Source organism: Leptosomus discolor, chromosome 1, assembly GCF_034619465.1.
Source record: "Leptosomus discolor isolate bLepDis1 chromosome 1, bLepDis1.hap2, whole genome shotgun sequence".
Taxonomy (NCBI): domain Eukaryota; kingdom Metazoa; phylum Chordata; class Aves; order Leptosomiformes; family Leptosomidae; genus Leptosomus; species Leptosomus discolor.
Window position 1 is genome coordinate 22,274,518 of NC_141391.1, and position 14,005 is coordinate 22,288,522.

The window sequence follows — 14,005 nt, forward strand, 5'->3', positions numbered from 1 at the left end:
CCACCCCCGTAATGACGACCACCGCAACATGTGGTGACTGCCGATCACAGGCCCCGTGCTCCAGCTACCCAGCCAGGGCCGCTGGCGCGGGGCAGCCCTCGAGTGGGGCCCTGGGCTGCACGTGGTGCCAGCAGCCCAGCGCAGGAAGCCTGGTCCGGGGAATAACCCCACGTACGGCCCCCGCCGGCCCCGCCGCGGCCCGCCCCCCGCCCCGCCCGGGGACCGCAGCTCCCGGCAGGCAGCGCGTCGCCTCGCCGCCTGGAGACTACGCCTCCCAGCGTGCCTTGCGCGGAAAAGACTACATCTCCCGACGTGCATCGCGCCGCGCCCCCCCGCCTCCCCCCGTACCACATCTCCCAGCGTGCCGCAGCCCCCCCAGGGCATGCCGGGAGGGCGGGGGCGGGGCTCTGGCGGCTTCCACGTGGTGCGCTGCCCGCCGCGCCCGGGGTCGGGGAGGTGCCTGCGGTTTGCGACGTTTCTTTGCGGCAGTGCGGCCAGGCGCGGCCGCCGTATTCCGCCCGGGAGACCGGCTGTTGTGCCGCTAGCTGGCGGGGCGGGAGGGGGGAGCTGCGGGAGGACGGGGCTCGGGAGGGAAGGGAGCAGCCCCGCCGCCGCCGCCCTCCCCTGGATGGTCCGCGAGGCGGCTCGGGGGCCTCCTCCTCCTTCTCCTCCTGCTGCCGCTGCTGCCGCCGCCCGGTCGCGGCGGGGCGGGGCGCGGCGGGGTGCGCGGCTGTCGGGGGCGGCCCGGGGCGGCGCGGCGGGCGCTGAAGATGGACTATGACTTCAAGGTGAAGCTGACCGGGGAGCGGGAGCGGGTGGAGGACCTCTTCGAGTACGAGGGCTGCAAGGTGGGCAGGGGCACCTACGGGCACGTCTACAAAGCCAAGCGGAAGGACGGGTGAGTGAGGAGCGGGGCTCCCTCGGCCCCGCCGCGGGCTCTCCGCGCTCGCCCCTGGGCCCCTCCTGGCCCGCCGCCTTGCCCGGTGCCCGCCGCCCCCTGCGTGCCCCCCTCGGCCCGGCCCCCCGCGGTAACGCCGCCCTTTCCCCGACCCTGCCTTATCTACTCTCGGTGCCGCGGCTTCTGCTGCCGCCCGGTTCAGCCCCGCGTTTTGCCGCCCGGGCTATGCTCCCTGGCCCTAGGTCCTTCTGTGCGTGTTAATCTGAGCGTTGCCGTCTCTGCAGCGTCGTGCTGGGGTCTGGCTTCGGTACCGGCGGGTTTTGGAGAAAAAAATTCTGTAGTTGAAGAAAACGCTTAAGTTAACGGGTTTTCATTGTGAGTGACTGAGCAGCCACTTCAGTGTTCAGCCTGACCATCGGCTTCGTAGAACAGGGTTTGATTTTTTTTCTTATAATGCCTTTTTTGTCTGATTTAGTACTTATAGTCACCATTTTGGGTATACTTGCTGGCTGCTTCAGGATCTGAAGTCTGCTGGTCCTTTTGAGGCTTTAGAATGCCTTAAAAGAGCTTTATCTGTTACCAGTTCTCGGTACAGAGCCGAGTAAATGAATCTGTTTGCATAAATGTTTTAAAGAAAGATCTAGCAAACTGTCATTTAGGTTTCCCTCATCCGTGACATGGCATCACTTGCTGAACAGCAGAACAATAGGAGGTAGGGAGCAGAAGGACCAGGAGAGGCACGGGTTGTTTTTGTAACAGGTCCTAAATTTTAAATGACGTCCATTCTTTCTCTTTCAGTCTCCTCACAGTGGTGCTCTGTATGTTGTCGTTCAAGTAACACGTATTTTAAAAGTCCGTGCGTTATTTTTACATTTGATAAATAAAAAAAAACTTTTAAAGCAGGCTGTGGTCAGTCATGGCTGAAACATGATCTGGTTCTGTTTACGTAAGCTTTAATTCTAGAAATACTTTAGCTGTTACCTACAGAGCAGTTGCAATGGGGTTGGTCACGCCTTATCTTGCCTGTGACCGGTATTAATTGCAGCATGGTTACTTCAGCGTGAATTTTGTTTGCTGGTATGAGTCGCTAACAACTTTTCTTCTCAAAGTTTACGTTTGGATCCTTCAAACTGTTCATAGAGGGAATTCTTAACCTTGCCTGATTTTTTTTTTTTTTTTTTTTCTGGGAGGGGAAGGGGAATAAACCATTGTGAGTGTGATAAGCTATTGCCTCAACTCTCCTAACGTGCAGGTACTAACTTTGCTCATAGAGCAAGCCCTGGTTTCGGTGCTGATAGACACCTGTAATATGAAAACCAGACTGAGGTACTGAAGGATACGGCTGCGTTTCTAGTGTTCGCGAAAGGCGCTGAGCAGCTGTTCAGCGTGTTGGGCTGCCGCAGCGTGGAGGGAATTCAGCATGTGGCACTGGCAAAGCATACATTCAAACATATTTTTGGTGAAATCACCAGTCTGCTTGATGGTGTTTGGGAGGGGGTGTTTAGAGCTGCTGGTGATGGTGTCATTTTGAGAAATTTAAGAAAACTGTGGAATCGTGTACTTTAAATGTGGATAGTTACTCAAAGGTGGCTTTAAAGAAGAATTTCCTCTCTGTTCTTTAGTGTGTACAATTTTACGTCCTCTCTCCTGTTGGTGAGATGGGAAATCAAGATACAGTATTTGATTAGAGTTTGCAAAAAAAAAAAATGGGTGAGCAATGTATATAATCTCTTTTTATTGCCTTATGGTTCATTTAGTGCTTCCTTTCCTTTCCCTAGTACTTCCCATTTCCCTTCCAGATTTCTGAAAACTTTCTTTTTTAAATATGCTGTGTAATTGCCCTTGGACAATCACTGAAATACGTAAAAGCATCCGTAAATGCTTTTGTAGCTGATAGTATACTCGTGTATATATGTGATCTTAATTTACGTGGATTGAAGGTTCCATTTATATCCCTTTATCCAAAGGAATTGATTAAATTGCAAAAGCAAACGTAAAACATTTAGTTTTCCTGAAGCTATGGTAGTGTATGGATGGATGTTATATCTTGCAGTGGGGAGTACATGAAGCAGGGTTCAGTGTTTGTATATTGTTATATGCAAATGTTGAAAAAATATTCTTATATTGTTTCAGTAGTCCCCAAATGGTACATACTGATGGATGAATAACCCCCTTTTTTAGTTGTTTGTAGTATTTAGGCAGCTCAGACTTTCTTGACATATGAAGTTATTCGCTATCTTTTAGTTAATTTTCATTATTTTTTCCCTTGAACTTGTAAGTTTAAAGCAAATGTTGGTAAATTATTTTAATTCTTACTTTAAATAGCACAAATATTTTAAGTCTATTGATATATGTAATGATTTTTAGAGTACTTTGAAGAATGGGCTGCAGGACTACAAACGTTTTGTTAAAAATACTGGGGCAGCTTTTTCTTAAATAATGTCTTCTACATACGGATGTCTAATGAATAGAAGAAACAGGAAAGATCTGAAGTTTAATAATTCAGTTTGTGAGAATGTATGTTCAAAAGCCCTCAGTGATAAAAATCCAGTTTAAGAGTAGGAGGAGCTGGTGTCTAGTATGACTGCAGTCTTCACCTCTTTTTTTTTAATTGCTTTTACAGCTGCCTCTGAGGTGCAGCATGGCAATTCAAAACTACAGCAGCTCTGTGTCCTAATTGTAGGAAGTTAGTTGTATGCCATTAGAACTACAAGGGAACATTTTGGAGGGCAGTCTTGTAGGAATCTGGATGGAGTGAGAGTCCTAGTGAGTGAAAGAGATATTCTGCAGTATGTGCTTCAGTGATGCACTGAGGGGCATAACCTGGATTGCATGCCCTGGTCCAGCAGAAAAGCCAGTCCAGCCCTATGGTGCCCTTGGCCAGAAAGTGAGGCTTGGGGTCTCAACTGATGTCTTAGAGGGTCACTAGGTACAGCTCCACAGGGGTTTCTTACCCATTTCCTGCCGAACTTGACCCAGCTGAACATCGAATCAGCTGAGAAACAGTATCAGGCATCGGGCTGAGCTCTTACCTGGTGCATTGCCTGCAGCAAAATTTCATTCCGTTCAAGTTTTTATTTTAATCCCTCTTTTTTTAAGTTTGTGATCTCTGTCGTTGAAAAGAATCTTCCTGACTTGTTATTGAATGGTGCTGTCCTTTATTCGTCATTGCAGTACCTGTAGTGGGCTTTAAAACCTGCTTAGAGCAAACTTGGTGTGAATTGGTGGGGTTTATTTTTATAGCCGAAAGTTGTACAAGGAGGCAGTTGACTCTCATGGCAGACATTGGGAAGGGAATGCAGGCATGGCATGGTGAACATCAGTCTTCAGATAAAGAAACTGTTGCTTGTCTCTACTGGTAGTACAATAGTTTACTTTTTTTTTTGTCCAGAAAATGTCAGTTATTTCCTGCACAAAAGCTGCTTTGTGTGCCATTTGGATGCTCCCTCAGGAACATTGCTCAAGCCAGATATTAAACCTACTTATTTGACTTACACTGGACTTGGAAAATATGCCAGCAGTTTTTAGTTTGTTGGAATAACATACAGATTGGATTTTAAAATTTTTACTTTCTTTTTTTTTTTAACTGCCTGGCTCAAGCACCTTCAAAGCTGACTCGGAACCGAGTGCCAGGTCAGGACAGACTGAGGTGGCAGGACACTGGGGACTGCTTGTGCAAGCCCAGCTGCCCGGCTGGTGCAGCGCACCAGGTACATGCTCTGCTGGAGCTGGCGGCATGTGCTGGTCTTGTGCTAATGCCCGAGTGGTACCCAGTTTTAATGGGACTGATCTTGTGCTGCTTTCTTTTGTTCACTCTCTTCTCCCTTCTGTTTTTGATACAGCTACGGTCAGAAATCTGAGAGAGAAGCCTGTTCTGTGGAGCAAGGCTGTCTGTTTCAGTGGCAATTTGGAGTGTTTCCAAATATTCATTTTTCCCGTTTATCAGATGCAGTTTGGATGAGAATAAGAAACTATTGAATGTCACTGTTAGGCAGTATCTAACTTTTTAATTACAACAGCAAAAAATTATGTAATTGAAGATCTTGAACTATAGTAACATCCCCTAGCACTTTATCGGAAGCTTTTCCCTAATGCCTTGGAAAGGGACACATTGTGAGACTCTGGTGGGGAACTGTCAATAAGCAAGCTCATGCTCTCGTAACAACTCTCAGGAACTGTGAGAGGTGATGTAGGTCCCAAACACAAGTGCAGTTGGACTTTTTTTCTAGTTTCCACTATTATAGTTCTGTGTTGGAAGTGTCGCTGAAGGTGGAGGGACAGATTCTTTCATTTGGACACAGTGACACATTTTAATTGAAGTGATGAAAATACAGTTATGTGCTGGACTATTCCTTGCACGCTTCAAACTATCAAATCTATATCCACTTTTTTTTTACTTGAGGGTCTGTGTGAGTTGTGTAAGAAAGAAGGGTGGAAATCTAGTGGATGTCCAGTAAACTTCTGGTTTGCTCTTGATCTCTAATATGTGTCATATGTATTAGTCATGTCATACATGTCATCACATGTCATAGTTTCTACTTAAAAGGATATTGCAAGAATGATGATGGTTCTCTCTCAAAAACTTCTGTATAAAGAAAAACTGAAGAGATTGGGAGTATTTCCCTCGGGGGGGAAAAAAAGAGAAGGCAGAACATATTTAAGCTAGATAAAGTAATAGAAGCTTGGGTAATATATAAGATACTGGTGCTATTCTTCTTTCATAGTATTTGAAGAAGGGGACATGGAAATTTTTTGGTGAACAATAAGGAAATATTTTAATGCAACATAGATAAACTGTATAACCTGTTGTCAAAGGAAAAAGATAAGTCAAGAGCATAGTGTCTGTTCTGTAATGTTAGCAAAACCAGTGACTTCCGACCAACTGTTGTAACAAGTCAAATGCTCTTCTGCTCTAGAAGTTAGGCTACTGTATTAGCGATGAGGCCAAGCTCTGCAATGCATGCAGAAGAGCCCACCTTTGTTTACTTTAGGAGTTTTGGGTTGTTTTTTTTTTAATTAAACGCTTGGCCCTTCATAAGGTTGATACCAGATTAGTTCCAGTTTGTCTGTGTTTATGGGTGTGTATGATTGAGTTATGTCAGATTGTAGTTCCCTTATTTTGTTGATGTTTATATCAAACTGATTTTCAGTGAGAGCTACATTGAGTTTGGGGGTGCTGCTAATAGAGATAGTGAGTCCAGTGAGAAATTTTACTTGGCGAGAAGTGAAACAACAGGTTTGGAGCTTCTCAATTAGTTCTGTATTGAGCCTCTGCAGGAGTTGTATCATCAAGTTCGTGCGTTAGGTTCCACTATAAACTTCCAAACAACTCTTGTCTTCTCTCAGTTTTATAGATGTGGGGGTTTGTTTTTTGGCTGAATGTTCATGTGTGTTGATTTTAACTGTTTTGAACCGAAGCAGTTGGTGCAGATTACCAGCAGGTGGTGAGAGCCACGGAGTTGGCATGCAAGCCTTTGGCTTCTGACTCCTGTAAACAATAGTATGGAATTTCTAAATGCCACAGACTTTATTTATGTAATATGTGGTATTACCTTCTTAAAATATATGCCCCGAGTCTTTTGGATCCTTTAGCATAGTAGTTAGAAAGTTCCTAATTACATAATGAGGTATGTGTGCTGTATTGCATGAAGTCTTGTGCTCTTTAATTTTTGTGGTAAACCACTCGTATAACTGTTTTCCCATCTGCTTCCTTCCCTTCTCACCTGGTTAGGTGGCTCCAAGCTTTATAGTTTTGGGTTTTTTTAAGGTTGTGCAGTTGAGTGTAGTCCTTCTGTGGCCTTTGGACTTTGTTTGGTGTGATCTGTTATCTTGTCACAAACGTTGATTTATTTTCATAGCCTGCAGCAAAGGTGAGTCAGTGTTTTGTTCCTACCTGAAGCCTTTGACAAGTGCAGAGAGGAGGGTGTCAGAATAGTGTGGCAAAACACCAAAGATCTGTATCTGCTTTTATGCTGGATTTATAAATTAGAACAATATATGTAAATAGCGAGGGCATGTGCTGCTGTGCTTGATTTCTCAGGAGGAAATAGGGGATAGTTTTTGAGGGTGCTGATTATAAAGAAGGTGCACATCATCAGAGAATGCTGCTTTCGGCCAAATGACGTTAAGGTAGTATGTTTGCTGTAGCTCTTGGGTATTCTTTGATTCTTCTGTTTTAAAGTATTTTTGAATATTTCTTTTTAAAAAAACAACCACAAAACAACGGAGATGTCCTTTATTACCCTTGGAATCTGAAGAGCTGTAACTCTCCGGCTGCTGTAGCAGACAACTGAGAAAATCTGTTGTTTCTTAAGAACAGACTTTCAGTTATGCTGAAATTTGGAAACTGCAGTGGAAACATAATGAAGGTGCAATGGCTCGGATTTGTGTATGGCGAGGTTGTACTCCCAACAGTATGGAATAGCAACCAGCGTGATGATAGGCACTTCACAAGACCTCTAAGTTACAGCCCTGATGTGTCCAGTTTAGCATTAAAAGGTGATTGTTGTGTATAAAAATCAGGCTCTTTATTATAACTTACGGATTTATAAGCCATTCATTGACATGCCTGTAATAGTGATAGAAGCAGATCATTGTGAATAGGCAGTTAGTACTGAGATGCTTCCATCTTCTACCAAAATCATTTTCCATAGACAAGTAGCGGGACAGTGAAAAGCGGGACATCACTTGCAAATGTCTGGCTTCTTCCCTAATGTCTTTCTTGGGAACAGAATTCTTTCTTTCTGCTATGGTCCTTTATCGTTGCGGAGTTGTAATTATGTGGGATGGAGACTGGGCTGCTGTAGTTAGATGTGCTGAGCATGAGGGGCAGCGCACAGGCTGCTGGTGTAGGCTGTGTCTTCTCACCTCTGCCGTGGTTAATACTGTTAGGTGCAGCTCCACTTCCAGGAGGATATCATCATCATTCATCTTCTTTCACTTGAGTTTAAACATAAAATTAGTTTAGTGAGAACTGAAAAGCAGGATCATGAGTACTGGTCCTAACAATCGGCAACTAGTGTCTCTTTTTTTTTTTTTTCTTTTTTTAGCAGAAATATTGGGCTCCAGCCCCAAAAGGAGAGACCTCATGTGCTTCCCAGGATCTCCTTTATTCTGTGCTGACAAAATGAGTGCTATTTTCAGCCTTTACCATTTGCCTGGTGTGCTGGTTTTTTTTTTGTCTTAGAATGAAATGTTTGCCCTGTCTATATTTTTGTCGTACAGCCCGTCTTTCAAGCTTGGCTCTGATTCCTCTTAATTCCAGAGGATAATCCTTTCATTTCAGACTGTGATGTTAATCTGAATTTTTCTACATGAGTCTGTAATATTAGTGACAGGTGGACTTCTCTGGCTTCTTTTCATGGCTGCCTTGGAAGCAGCAGAAGTGTGTCAGTTTTGTTGCAGTGGTGCTCATATAGAGTATGCTGATGGGGGAGTGGGTCGTACATAACTGCACCGTCTGGTAATGGCTTCTGTTTACAGAGTGTTTAAAAAAAAAAAGTTAAATTTTTTCAAATGGAAGTGGCATTGGTTGAAGTGTCAAGCCTAGTGCCATCCTAGTTTTTGCACACATTAAGCTAATATGTAACTGAATATGAAAAGAATAAAATGGAAATGGCTGATAAACATGAATGACTGCAGAATGTCAAGACTGAAGGCAGATTGTAGGGGAGAGTTGGTACTTGTGTTTGTTTTGATTTAATTGTCCCCTTCTATATATGGTAAAAATGGGCTCTTATGCATATACTCTTCAGTAAGCCAGGGCTCTTTTGATAAACTGCTGCAATATGCTAGGAACTATTGTGTGGCATTGTCACCTTGGAGAATGATTCCTGTGAGGTTTTGTTTCTTGTTTATGTCCACAAACTTCTGAAAAATTGAGAGGGAACTTCAGGGCAGAAGAAACTTCTCCATTTCCTTGCCCACCCACATGAAGGCTGCATATAGTCATCAGTGGTGCCCCAAAGAGCAAACTGGAGAGTGCCATTATGGACTAAAAGTAAGTGGTAGAGGTGAAAGACAAACGTGAGCTATCCATAGATACTAGGGTGTCTAGTGGCGTGCTAGAAACAGTGCATTGTGCTGTCCGCTTCTGGGACGGCAGTGCAGAATATGTGTAGCCGTTGGGTGCACTGAAAAAAGCAGCGAATGCTATGGGCTGTGTGCTGTTGAGGAAGAGGAGATGAACCCAGAGCTAAACTGTTCTTCAGGGCAAGGTGAAAGAAGAGGTGGAGGTGGCTGCGAGGTTCTGCACGGTTCAGGAGCTCAGAGCTTGGGCATAGCATCTGTATGGGAAAGGACCTGTTTGTGTAGCTAGAGTAGGTGCAGCCTATGACAGTGGATACTTCTTTGTCTTAACCAACAGTCTGGAGACAGAGAGAGACTTTGGAGGGAGTTGGGAACTTTCCTGAGGCCGAAATCAGTGATCAGTGTAGAGTAGCATGGGGTTTTTGTCTCCAGGAATGAGTAGTGAGGGAGAGGTGAGTCAGGAAACAGTGTCCCAGAGGTCTCTTGGACCAGGAGGATGGGTGTTGCAGCTCATGTTTTCAGCACTAAGTTTTGAGAATCCTGATAGAAATTATGGAAAAACCCTAGAGCTGGCTGGAAGGAGCCCCTTACGTCTGACAGCAGGAATCAAATAGTAGCATTAAAGTATGAATCGAATTTTGTAATTTTGTGCATTTGAAGAAAAGTACTTGGAGAACAAAAATTCAGATAGGTAAGCAAGGAAGTGGCAAGTACACACAGGGCAGGTAATTTGCAGTGCAGTAGCAGTTCTTTAGTGAACAGGTTGAAAGTAGATTTTGAGAAGGTGTCTCCTCATATCTGATAAGGGTGGTTGTTTTGTGTTTTGTTTTTGTTTTTTTTTTTTTTTAATAGGGGTGTGATGGTCTCTCCCTTGCTTTTAAGGGTGAGTATGATGATGCTCTAACACCTTTCATGCTTCTGCAGGACCTTGCATGACTTTTGCAGATTCTAAAAGAAAAACCTGTAGTGGATAAATATCCGGGTGTATTCCTTAACTGTTTTGCTGATTTTAAACAATATTGTTTATGGTCTCCACATGTGATAACTGTTCTGTGGAACACACAGCTTTCAAATATTTCTGCAATACATCAGAAATGTCTTAAGCATAGGGAAAAAAAATATTAATTTTATAGCTACATATGGCAATAACCTCTGTATTTCTGAAACTTTTAAACCCAAAAGAATTCTATGGCTGCACGGAGTCCATGAATAAATAGATCTGAGGCACTAGCTGCTTTTGAGATACTGAAACATTGAAGATGGACTTGCAGCCTTGCAGCCAGGCTGCAGTAGTTCTGGTTGCCACTTTTTGTAGCTTGCACAGTAGTTGTGTAAGTAATGGCATTTATGAAACCTGTTTTTTTTTTTCTTTTCTCCAAGGCCGTTTGCTTTATTATGGAGTTATCCACTGTCTAAATGCAAATTCAGATTGGAAATATTCTTGCAGCCAGGGCTGTCTCCTAGGATGAGGTAAATAACATGCTGTGCAAAAGTAATAATCTGCCAGTTTGCTGCCATGAAGAATCTTAGATTTGATCAACTGAAATGATTTGAGGTAAAAATGTTGTGCTTTCTGGGTATGTGTTGAGGGGAGAGGAACTGCCAGATCTTAAACACTTGAAATACGACACAAGGGTCTGTGCTAAAGGGATGTCAAATCTCATTCAGAGTTCTCATTTTGAAACTAAGCAAGCCGATGAAGATTACATTTGATCAATCTATAATTGGCTCTCTTTTATGATTGTTTAAAGTATTAACAAAGTAAGCCAGCAGTTTGTTTTGTAATGTTATAAAATACTCAGAATTGTGGATTCTGACTTTCCATAGATGATGGTAATCAGTTCACCCTCCTCTGTTAATTTAAGTCTTGGAAATGCTCTTTAAGGTTCAATACAGACAAGTTGGTTTTATCTAAGTTGGTTCAAGTACAGTAATGAAGCTGAGGCAGGAGCATCAGGGTACTTAACTTTGCTGCTAATAAAAGGCGTGCTTTCTTTCTGGTATCCTTCCACTGTAAAACAGTCCTTAGAGCAGAGAAACCCATCGTGTGTGAATGGATGGGAATAAAGTTTCAGTTTCGGGCTTCATCCTGCCAATGCTCTAACTCTTATGCTCTTCTCCCCCCTGCTGCCCCCCAGCTTTTCTTTGCGAGCTTGGCAAGTAATGCTGCGTGTTACTGCTACGTGCAGGCTGATAACCATTCAGGAGGGTTTTGTGTTCCGGCTGGCTAGCCTGCTGTTCTCTTGTCTTCTCTGAGGCTCAACAAATGGTTTTGGAGACCTTGTCAAGCCCCCATAATAGCACATTTGGGATTACAGCATAGCTTTATTCATAGCTACAATTTTTTGTTAGGTGCAAGGCCACTTGTGAACTAGCTGCCAGCTTTTGTGTATTGTAGGCTTCCCGTTTGAGAAATAGCTATTTGAATAAATTGAAGTTTGTACAGAAGCATATGAAGTCTTTAGTAGCTTATATGGGAAAGGTACTAGATAGACAATTTAATATTTTGTTTTTTTTTTTATGGAGGATTCTATTGATGTTGCCCTATTGCATGTATTTATCCTAGTGAAAGACTGACTTAAGCATGTGAAGATCAGAATGCCAAAGAGTCCTTGTAGGATTATATGCAATACTTGAGCAAAAAGATTCTGCTGTTTAGGCAACAGTTTCTATTCAAATACTTTTTAACTACCTTGAGTGTTAAGAGGTAGTATGGCAAAACATATTGTGCAGTCAGTTTAGAATTTTCAGGAAAAGAACTATAAGCCAGAATTAAAGCTGCAGATACTTTCTTTAAAGGACAAAATGTTCAAGAGAACATAGTGATTTTTCTCAACTACAGATGATAGCCCAAACATCCAAAATTAAAATTAGTCTTGAAAAAATGTGCATATTTTGTGAACAGGGAAGAACACAACTAAAGGTCACTGAAACAGTCTGCCTGTTTTTCTGCAAAACCTCCGTGCTGTGTGCTTGTAACACCTTGCATACAAGATGTTGACATTTGAATAAAGGACACTGGAGAGTTGCACTAAAACAGAAGATGCAGTTCATTACTGTGTGAGTAATACGTGCAGCTGAGAACTTGGAATACAGAAGGATCTGAATTGCGGCAAACCTGTATTTCCACCTTGAGTTTCTGGGAGAGGCATAGCCTTACCCAGTGAGGGGGAGCCCTAGCTGCAGGTGTACTTTCAATTACAGCTTGCCTTCAGACACTGGATAATCCCACAACGAAGCCTTGGAAAGTCAGGTTTCATCAGCTCTGTGGTTCCCACGGAACTGCCGTGCAAGGTATGGAGCATAACAAAAGCAACTGGAGTAAGCTCTACCTGGGTGGACTTCAAGACATAAGTAAGGTGGCAAATTTGTCCCCAAATGTAATTTGAATCTTACCTAACTTTTTGTACTTGAACTACTTGGCATTCAAACTCTCTCTTTTCTTTTTGGATGAACATCAATCCTGTTTAAGCAGGTTGAACAGAACAACCCCTCATAAGTAAATGTACTAACAAACAATGCTATTCACTGTTATGTTAGTTCAGTTTTTTATAAAAGCTCAACTGGAAGCTTATATGACTCTGCCAGATGAGGATCAGATACTGAAAGACTGGGGGGTGGAGGATGGGGAACAAAACTGAAAGCTCTATGGGTAGAATTCCAGGCACATGTAAGGGGGAAAAATAGTGTTAGAATTGCATTTCCATCTGCCTGACTAGTTTAGCTATGCTGTGTGAGATCAGCGAGGCTAGAAAGCAGAAAATACAGCAGTGAATGGCTCATTAGCCTCATTTCATTTAGGCGGATGCTCTGTCAGGGAGGGATGCCAAGACAAAACTTTAGGACAGTGAGTAGCTACTTACTGAAACAGCTAGTCAGGGCACCCACAATGGGAGAATCAGCTTGGGATTTGGCCTACAGTAGGATGAAAGAACAGATTCAAACTGTTACTACTGAGGGCTGTCTGTGACAAACATGGTTTGTTCTTTGCTCCTGGAAGGATGCTGAGTCTATACAGGGTTAAGAAATCTGCTTGAAGTGCTACTTAACTTCAGTTTAAAAAGGAAAAAGGGGGGTGGTGATGGGAGGAGATGGCTTCTTAAAGCTGAAGGAGAGCCAAGAGGGTGAAATGTGGCAAGCTACTTGGGAACCATTTTTGAAGCTTTGCTGGGTGCTCAGTGTGTATCACTCATCAAGATATGCTGTAAAACTGTCAATTAAAAAAATCTGACATGGTGAAAGAGTAGAATAAAGGAAGCCCTTGGGTGTGTTCTTTGAAAAATTGTCTTTTATGAATGCTGAACATAGAAATAGCAGGTAAGTGACGGTAGGCTAAGTGTGAAACTAGTGCAAGAGCCTCTCTAGCAACCTCACCGCCATATAAGCCCTCAAAAACACACACAAGCTCCCCCCACCTTGAGAAACTACTTGGGAAGGGCATGAAACTAATCTTCCCTTTTCTCTCTCTTTTCTGATACATCAGTAGCACAATGCTATCTGTAGAACCGGGGCACCACTGACCTATGAAAGGAGTGTTTAGAGAAGATGACACTACAGCAAGTGAAAAGCTTTGGGTTTGTCCATGTGTTCTGAAAGAACTTAAAGAATTGGAGGCAAAGGAATGCATTGGGGGATCTGTCTCAAATTGCAGTGTTTGGGGAAGGGGCTTTTTGAACAAACTGAAGTGACGAGCAGTCAGTTATCAGGATGAAATGTGTTTGCACATCTGAAGGAGTTCAAGAACAAAATTAATACATTACTAACCAGAAAGTATAACCCAATGCTTTAAATTGTCCTAGTCATGGAAGACTGGACAGGGGCAGTGGTAAGACCAGTTTTTAAAAGAACTTTTTGGAAGAGTGGAAACTACTAACTAGTAAGCAGAACCAAGAGCAGAGATAGTGGACACATGAAGGGTACTGAGGTGGAGACAACCACCTTATAAAACAGATCTGACACCTCCTGAGTCTATTAGAGTCTTTTGATGGAGTTAACATACAGGTTAAGGCAACATAGATGATTTCATCTAAGTAGTTTTCCAAAAGGCATTTTGTAAAGTCCCCTACCAAAGACTTAAGC

The 14,005-nt window shown here is 43.3% G+C and overlaps 1 protein-coding gene across 2 annotated transcripts in view; it reads left to right on the plus strand.

Moving 5' to 3' along the window:
• The first annotated feature begins 770 nt into the window (after window positions 1-770).
• Window positions 771-14,005, plus strand: part of CDK8 (cyclin dependent kinase 8) — an 84,052-nt gene continuing 70,817 nt past the window's right edge. For both annotated transcript variants that reach the window (XM_086481837.1, XM_086481838.1), the window contains exon 1: window positions 771-898. In XM_086481837.1, the coding sequence (XP_086337963.1) occupies window positions 771-898 (128 nt within the window). The remainder of the gene's footprint in view (window positions 899-14,005) is intronic.